A 9,526-nucleotide genomic window follows, 5' to 3' on the forward strand; every position below is an offset into this window, starting at 1 on the left:
CATATATATATATATACATATATATATATATATATATACATATATATATATATATATATACTGAAAGTGTTAGCCAAGATTAATAACACGAAATAGGAGAACTAATAAACTTGCATACGAATTCATGCAAAAACCACATTAACGGGTATGCACAAAAATCAAAACATCTGACTATAACATTATAACATTATAAACTAACCCAGGTCAAATCAAGATTAGAAACTCATTAGGGGAGGGGTATTACACTATCTATAACTAACATCACAAAATAGTCTAGTCACACAAAACTTGATATAACATAAATGATAACTTTGGGTACCATGCTTTGACTCTAACATTTTCAATGATATCATGCATTGACTAATAATCAACTTTGAGTATGCAACAAGGTATTTTAATGATGCCTTTTTTTATTTATCAAAATGTCATCCTGTATAAATAGTTAGATGACCATATAATTGTATGACATAATAATTCTATATCTACCAAATAGAAACAACTACATTGTTATCTTTCTTACAACAAGAAAAGAAATAGAAAAGAAGAAAATAATAAGGAAAACATAATCAATATTCATAAGCATATAAAATTGAATATACGTCCAAAATGGTCTCTTTATTGTTGTATGCAAGTTTTTTGAATGAATAATTCTCACTTTGAATGATTTATTGAAAACATTGGACAAATGGGTCATGGTATCAATGAAACAAAAAGTACAGACAAGACAAATGGAAATTCAAGTATAATATGACAACCTATAACTCTTAGATCGAAAAAATAAAAAAGGGTGTCATGATTCTCATCCTAATCAATCCTTATCCAAACACTCTTCATTGCTTCAATACTTATAAATCTATCATTTGTATGCTTAGAAGTCCTTATGCATTATACATATAACAAAATGGAAAGCATGAACTGCAACATCACAAAAGCTATCATTATTTTGATTGTCCTAAGAAGCAAAAGATACGAATGTATCAAATAAAAAATGTTTGATTGTAGAATCGTGATATGATTCGAAATCACTTCTATTATCAATTTAACTCTCCATTTCAAGGATTGTTCTCTAAGGGTGATTTAAGCATCCTTATATAAATTTATCTCTCCATTTCAAGGATTGTTCTCCTAAGGGTGATTTGAGCATCATTTGAGAAAAGAATAGTTAATAAAGGAAAAATTTTTGAGCTTAAGTAAAAGTACTATTACCAATTTTGTCCCTTTTCTTCAAAATAGGTTGAGTATTTTTTCATTCTTTATAAGGTTTAAATTACATGCAAATTCTCATTGGGTCTTGGCTTGATTGACTTAGTTTATGCCTTTCTACCTTTTGAGAGGTATCTTAATGCAAGCAATCTCAACTTTTTCAAAGTATTAATTGACTTTGTTATCCATTATGTCCATGTGCATGAGTAAAAAGGGCCATGCTATAGGTTATTATGGGAGGTTTTGCATTAAAGAAACTTTTATTTCAACGATAGCAAGGTGATTGGTTTAACATTTTGTCCTTTCTTGCTATCATTTTAGGTTTTCTTTGTAAATCCTTGCATGCTATTAGTGGCTAGAACAATTGTAGACATTCTTTCAAACTTTTAATTAGTGTACTTCCATTATTATTCATGTTAATATTATGCTTTATCAACACTTACAAACACAACAACATCCACACTATACGCTATTAGTAAACACATCATCCATAGTTTCACAATTAACCTTGTTAAGCATATATAATTGCAAACATGCTAATTAGAATGCTCTATTTAACATTAAACACAATATATTCATAAAAGAACAATGATATATCAATCAATAATCACATTCAATTTTTTTTTAAAAAGGCGGCAGTGCCAATTAATATATTTCTTTAAAAATGATGATTCAAAGAGCTCCCGGAGAAAAGAACCATAAAGAAAAACTCCGATCCTTGCTCGATATAATAATCACATTCAAATTATTATGAGACATAGTCTACTTTATTCAAAGTCTTTTAAGTAGCATTTTTTGGTATATGACACTTGTTATGCTACATAGTCTAAATTTTAGTCTATGGCATGATTGGTTCCATCAGAATTTTTGTTATTGCATCTCGTATCTCCTTTTGATGAGAAAATGTAAAACCATCAACATCCTTGAATAAGAAAAATATACCTCGGATGCCACCATTAAAATATACCTTCCTACAATAATCTGGTATATCTGAAGGCTTAAGAAACTCCTGATTCAACTCTTGTACACAACTCTCAATATGATTTGTGACATAATTTAAAGCATCTTCCGTTGTAGAGCTTGGGTTATCTTTGATATAACATTCAATGCTTGAAGCTGTCTCTCCACGAGCTTTCTCATCCTTCAAATTTTTTAAAGAGGTATTAGTGCATGGTTTCCTTTATTTCAATATTTTTTAAATCATTATAATTTTTACAAAAGTAAATATCTATTATTTAAATTTAAGTTACCTCAAAATCTTTGATATCATCTAAGAGTCGTGTAGTCAATGACACAAGAGCTTGCAACCTTGATGATGGGATATCAAGTTTCTCCATAATCTCATCAGATAAAGGAGCATTCGTTAATAACAATGCATAAATCATTGTAATTCTCATGCCAGCACTTATCACTCCATTAATTAAATATTCATCAAAACCTGGTTTATGATTAGAAGCTATCCATTCTGCTTCTTGCATATATGCTGAGATATAGCTCTTCCACTAAAACAATACAAAAAAGATCATTTTAAAACATCAAGTTTTAAAAGAACATTAAGCATTTATAGAATATATATGATAATATTTTTTGAATTTTAACATAAATAATAAAAAGATTTTACTTTTTCTAAAATTAAAATTTCCTAATTATTAGCCCTGTGGAGAGAAAAGATGATCTATAAAATACGAAATATTCTCATTGTAGTAATAGAAAGATAATTTCATCATTTAAAAATAGATGATAAACAATTCAAGCATTTGCTTAAAAATTTAATATATTCACAATAAAAATTTGTATAAAGAATCCAACTTAATATTAATACATGTTATAATTATAATATTTCAAAAAACTAACTTTGATGCAAATATTGTTTTATTTCATATTTAATTTGCTTAATCTAGAATGTTATCAATTTATGTTCCAATAGTGCAAAGGAAGGAATATATATGTGTGTGTGTGTGCACATATATATGTATATATATACATATATATGTATACACACACATATATATGTATACACACACACATAGATATATATATATATATATATATACATATATATATATATATACATATGTATATGTATATGTATATATATATGTATATGTATATATATATCTATGTATATGTATATGTATATGTATATATATGTATGTATATGCATATTTATATATATATATACATATATATATATATATATGTATATGTATATATATGTATATGTATATGTATATATATGTATATATATATATGTATATATATATATTGCATATTCTTATCACATGTTTCATTTTCAAAAATATAAACACACACACACACATATATGTGTGTGTGTGTGTATGTATATATATACATATATATACATACACACACACACACACATATATATATATGTGTGTGTGTGTGTGTGTTTATATATGTGTGTGTGTGTGTGTGTGTATGTATATATATACATATATATACATACACACACACACACACACACATGTGTGTGTGTGTGTGTCTGTGTGTGTGTATATTTTTGAAAATGAAACATGTGATAAGAATATGCAACAAGATGAGAATTAATGTAGATAATAATAGGGTTTCATAAAATTCCAAGACTAAAAAATTAACAAATTTATACTTACACAAGATTGAATGTATTTGTGAACAAACGGACCATGCTTTCTTTCAGCTTCACTTGCAATTTCCTTATGTATCTCATGTGTAAATTGAAAAGAAGTTTTCATGTAGTCTGGAAGATTATCAATCATGGAAATATCCCATCTAGAATAGAAATAAAAAAACAAAGTCAAAAATTTGATTAGACATGTTCAACATAATCTAGGATCACTATCTAATTGAATACCTTATTAATGCTGTTGTGAATGGTCTCAGTTCATCAATGGTCCCATATGTGTCATAAATATCATCAATGAGGGAAAGAGTGGTAAGAAATTTTGCCAAACCAATTCTTGTTGTACTATACTCAGGTTCAAATATTGAGCAATCCCACCAAAAATAAAATTCAATGTGACGATGTCGAAAGAAATCAAGCTGAATTACGCTTGAATGTTTCCACCATCTAGCATAAAGAAATTTCATATCATTATAATTGTAAATCCATTTTCTTAATTAAGTATATTTCGTTCTTAAATATTTTAATCAATGTTGACATTTGATTTACCTTTCTCAACCTTAAATTAATTTAGTATTAGACATTCTTGGTACATTATTAAATGTGTAGTTATCAAGTATATTATTAAACGAATAAAAAATATTTCAAAATAATCATAATATTTCTATATTTATCTTGCCTAATTCTCATGTAAAGATTTGTTGAGCTAGTGCACTTGGTTTACTCACGTGGATATTAATTTCATTTCAGATTGATGTTGAGCTTGTAAAATATTGAAATCCAATATTGCTAGTTCCAGTAGCTTTTGGCTATATGTGTTTGGAATCCTGAGAGAAATTATAAACATGAATCATTAGCATTAACTTCTTTTCTTTTCTCTTAACTCTAAACAACACAATAGATTGAAATCTTTTTTTTTAAAGGGAGGAATAAGTACCAATATAATCATACATAATCTTTGATCTTACTTATAAATATTTTTTACAAATGATCCATTGCAACTTTGTTTTCTGAATATTTGGATGAAGTTCCAAGCCTCCCATCTCGGAACCCTAGTTCTCCAAGCATATTTCAAACTGTACTCAATCTGAGAAAGACATCATGTTATTAAAAATATAACATGTATTTATAAAACTAGCACCAATATTCAACCAATATCTTGCTAACCCATTGAAAATATCATACACAATTATTATTAAACTTCTAAATTTTAGAAAAATGAAAAAGGTTGATGGGTTGTTGTTTAATTGTTGACTATTTGTAGTTGTAAAAATTGACAAGCAATTTATACGAAAGCCCTAGTTCCAATTTTATTTTTTCTTAAATATTCAAAAATATCCCAATTGATAATCCCTTTAATGGAAAAGTACTTGCCTCCATTAGAAGCGGGTTTTCCTTTTCTTTTACATCATCATATTGCTCCATAGCTTGTTGCAAGTATGAAAATGCAAAATCTCTAGCTTCCTTTAATATTTTTTCATCGAGAAAATCCAACTCTGAAGCTTTATATAAATTCAACATAATTGCTAATTTTTCATCTACATGGCTAGATCCAAATCCAGAGAATTGTCCTCCTTCACCTTTGAACTTTTGAAAAACATCTGTTTGCATGTCCAAAATATTCTAGTGATGTAGAAAATTTAGCTATAGAAAGTTAATCTAGAATAATTCAAAATTTAATCACCTGAGGAAACAACATATCTATTGACTCGTAGTATTCGAAATCCTAGAGCCGTCATGTTGAGGTCACCAATAATATTATGATTCCAATACCTATTAACAATAATATTATTTGATCACAATTTGCTTAAATCTTAAGTCTACTATTTTCTATTTGATACACATCTAAATATTTAGTATTTTGAAATTAGATACACAATTATGTATAGTAGAAAATTTACTTGATGATTCAACATACATACTTGTGGATATAGTCAAGTGCCATGTTGATTTCCTCTTGAAAATATCGATTGATTCCCAAGCGTTGCAGAACATCAACAAATGAAATCCTTTCAAGTAGACTAAATTCTTCTTTTTGAGTAGAAAATATAGCATGAAGCTCATTGATTAGGATTTCCCTATGCTTAGAGTACGAGGAATCCTGATTACAAAAGATAAAAACAACCGTTTGCATCAGCTTTCACTATAGAAAACAACATAAATTCATGTCAATAAAATTGTAAGTCTTCCTTACCCCATATGGAGAACTAAGAGATTGAATGAAATCATCACTCCACAAGTTAGGATGATGATTTCCACTCCTACGAATTGTGGGCTTGGGCATGCAACCCTCATTGCAAGAATTTTCAAAGATTTCCATCATGATATATATATATATATCTATGAAAAGTAAGAAGGCATGAAAGTACACTTAGTATAATTTATTAAACAATATATGCAAGAATCTAAATTCATATTCCATAATTTTACTAAGAAAGTTTTATTCAATAGCGCCTATACCAAATGGAGGGGCATTGATTATGTTGATAGTAATATATACTAAAAGCCTTGGAATTATAAATATAGATGCATATTTGCAACAAATGAAGAACATAATTCCACGAACACAATAATTTTTTTAACAAGTTTGAAAACTTCAAACTAAAACTTAATGTAAAAATTTAATACAAAACATACCATTAATTGATACTATAAAGTTTACTACAAATCATTAGATAAAGAACACAATAAAGTTTGAACCCCATAAATTTTAGAAACCATACAAACAACTTATAATACAATAAATCGACTAAACCACACCAACAACTAACAAAACCGTAGAAATTTGATGCATTAAACTTAAACTCCAGCTTAAAATTTCATAAAGCTGACAGTTTAATAAAAAATAATAAACTTAAACCATACAAACATATCACGAAGAAACAAATACAAAACTCCAATCAAAATTTCATAAAGCTGACAGTTAAAGCTAAATACTTTTCAGAAAAAAGATGTTGAATTCTTTATAAAGTTCATAAGATTTTGCTACTTTGTATCATATATCTTTATGCAGCTAGGTATGATACAACCAACGCTTAAATACAAACGATGTTAAATATTTATACGCAAACAGATAAGTAAATGTCAGAGCATAGTAGCAAATACTGATAGAGTGTACCTCGAAGCGACTGAGAAATGTAGTGTAAGAATGCATCTATACTACCTATATTTATTGTAAGTTAGGCAAGTATTCAATGATTCTATTATTTGTTTGTAGCAAAGGTATTCATTAGGTAATTACCAAGTTGGGCAAGTATTCGATGATTCTATTATTTGTTTGTATTAGGCAATATTAGGCAAGTATTCATTAGGTTATAGAGAATTAGGTCAAGAATTCAGCAATTTCAATATTGACTGTAATAAAGATACCTAATCAAAATTAATGAATTAGCACTACCTAATCAATATTGATTGTAGCAAATTAATAAATTATCACTATTTAATCAAGATAGTTTTTTTAAAGAGTCATGGAAAGGCTAAACATTCAAGGATTTTTTGATGGAGATTTGTCCACAAATTCATTTTCTATGGGGAGTCTTGTACTCAGCAAGACATGATTAAGAATCTTAAAAACCTTTCAACTTCACTAACAAACCAAGGATCTGTACCAAAGTCAAAACCTCAAAACACTCCACTAAGCATTTCGTTGTTTTCCAAGAAATTCTTCCTTGAATCTCGCCAAAACAACATTCAAATCATCTACGCTGGTTGTGCCATGTTACCTCCTTCATGTAGAATCATCGTCAATCATCATCATATCAAAAATCATCACCGGTCCTTAAACCCTACTAAAACCCTAGCAAAACTTCATCAAAAATTCAAAACATGCCTTCCAATAAACATCACAAGATGTGGTTTTGGTCACATACTCAAATTCATCATAAAAGATTATATTTAAAACCACATGTCATCAATCATCACCAATCACCCGATTCAATCAAAACTTCTCTACTTTACTATTTAAAGTCCTAATTCATAGACTTGTCAGTAAACCCTGTCAAACTGACAAATTCTAACTCCGATAGTCCAAATCACTTAGCCAACAAATCAAACATCAAGAATCATCTGTAAACATCATCAAACATAAGTTGACACTAGTTGCCATCAATGACAACACAAATAACTGATCATGTCAACTACTCATAAAATCTCAGTCTTCTTTCCTCTACCGGTACAACCATCCATCTTCAACTGTTATCATCTCATCTGCATCAGTTATGCCAATCATGTCAACAACAGCAAGAGCTGAATTTGTACGAGAAGAGTGAAGGTGTGGAGTAGGAGCAGGAGCAACATAAGTAGGAGCCAAGGGGCGGAGGAGTCCACAACAACCGTATCATAAGCAAAAGCTTCATCAATAGTAAGGGGCACCTCATCTTGAGAGGATTCAATTGAAATAGAGTCTGAAGCATTAATTTTCAAGTGATCTTTTGTAGCATCCTTCCACCAAGTAGCAGCACGTTTGCAATGAGAGAGAGAATAGTTTGAAGCAAGGTGACCCATTGAGAAGCACCTTCGACAACAAAAGGGGAGGCCCTCATAATCCAACGGTTGCATCCAAGGCCTATCCCCAACTATTAAAATCACATCCATGGGGAGGGCCAAAGATATGTTGACATCAATTAATAGGCGAGCAAAGGTAGAATGAGCCATGAAGAACTTGGCATCATCAACCTTCAAGAAGCTGCCAATGGAGTTACCGATGGCCTCAAATTAAGAGGGCTCCTAGAAATGGAGAGGGAGATTGGGGAGGTGAACCCAAACCGGACAAACAAAGATAGATTCAGTAAGGGGATTGAAGGAAGAAGTCCAAGGCTTAATAGAGAGAGAGAGTGATCCCCCCAAGTCCACAACTTTCCCAGAATCATATCATGATCATGAGTAGAGGTAAAGGAAGCAATGAAAAAGCCTTTAGCACAAGAGGAAAACTCAATGCCATGAGCAACAAGAGGCTTCCAAGAATTACTCACCCAATGATGAAGGTTCAGAAGAGAAGGCCAAAACCCAACAAATTTGCAGACCAAAGCACTATGTTTATAGAAATCAACATTCTCCACAACCTCTTGGCCATAGACCACAACATGAGAGGTCTTGGCACAAGGAAGAGGACAAACCCCCTTAGAAGGCTGTACAACAAATCTAGCCACATGAGCAAAGCTACGCTTCCCAACAAAGGGTCTGGGTAGAGCATTATCACCTGCAAAAAAGTCATCAACAACACCAGTAGCAACCTCAAGGGCATCCAAATCTAGAACTGAATCGGAGACACCAGGTTTGGGAGGAACAAAATCACCAACAGGAATCTTGGCACCCAAACCCTTAACATCAGAACCCAAAACCATAGGAGGACCATCCACAGTAGCAGAAAATGCAGCAGATAGAGAACCCACAGTACCAACACTGGAAGCAACAACGAGTGGGGGAAACTCATTGACCTCACCTACAACCGATCGAGGCACCATTGCAAAGTAATGTGGAGCAGTAGCCACAAAGGAGGAGTCGTTGGGCAGAGCAAAAGCCACAGGGGAGGAGCCATTGGGCAAAACGGGAGGAACCATTTTCAAACCAGAAGCGTTAAAATAGATAAAATGTTTTTTAATATATAAAATAAAATATATAAAACAATTGATAAACATTAATATATAGTGTTTTTTTTAATATATAAAATAATTTTTTTGGAAGAATAGCCTCTTCACCTCCCAC

The 9,526-nt window shown here is 30.6% G+C and overlaps 1 protein-coding gene across 2 annotated transcripts; it reads right to left on the minus strand.

Moving 5' to 3' along the window:
• Positions 1-1,902: 1,902 nt before the first annotated feature.
• On the minus strand, positions 1,903-6,630 carry LOC131054885 (sesquiterpene synthase Cad). 2 transcript variants are annotated; one of them, XM_057989524.2, is made up of 10 exons: positions 6,018-6,622; positions 5,746-5,924; positions 5,508-5,596; positions 5,198-5,424; positions 4,792-4,910; positions 4,552-4,650; positions 4,055-4,270; positions 3,834-3,972; positions 2,454-2,705; positions 1,903-2,344 (listed from the first exon to the last, which is right to left on the minus strand). In XM_057989524.2, the coding sequence occupies exons 1-10, from the start codon at positions 6,144-6,146 to the stop codon at positions 2,042-2,044; spliced, it is 1,752 nt and encodes a 583-aa protein (XP_057845507.1). In that variant the 5' UTR covers positions 6,147-6,622; the 3' UTR covers positions 1,903-2,041. The 2 variants fall into 2 exon arrangements, with proteins under 2 accessions (XP_057845507.1, XP_057845508.1); XM_057989525.2 differs by lacking the exon at positions 4,552-4,650 and having other exon boundaries at positions 6,018-6,630.
• Positions 6,631-9,526: the final 2,896 nt, after the last annotated feature.

The sequence above is a fragment of the Cryptomeria japonica genome, chromosome 4 (genome assembly GCF_030272615.1).
Source record: "Cryptomeria japonica chromosome 4, Sugi_1.0, whole genome shotgun sequence".
NCBI classification, from domain to species: Eukaryota; Viridiplantae; Streptophyta; class Pinopsida; order Cupressales; family Cupressaceae; genus Cryptomeria; species Cryptomeria japonica.

Bases quoted from the DNA above. Each gene is read 5' to 3' on its own strand.
- LOC131054885 (XM_057989524.2), bottom strand. From the start codon at position 6,146: ATGATGGAAATCTTTGAAAATTCTTGCAATGAGGGTTGCATGCCCAAG. The intron at 5,925-6,017 runs GTAAGGAAGACT...TTTTGTAATCAG, and splicing joins CTCTTAGTTCTCCATATGGG to GATTCCTCGTACTCTAAGCA. The intron at 4,651-4,791 runs GTAAGATCAAAG...AATTTCTCTCAG, and splicing joins TTTGTAAAAAATATTTATAA to GATTCCAAACACATATAGCC.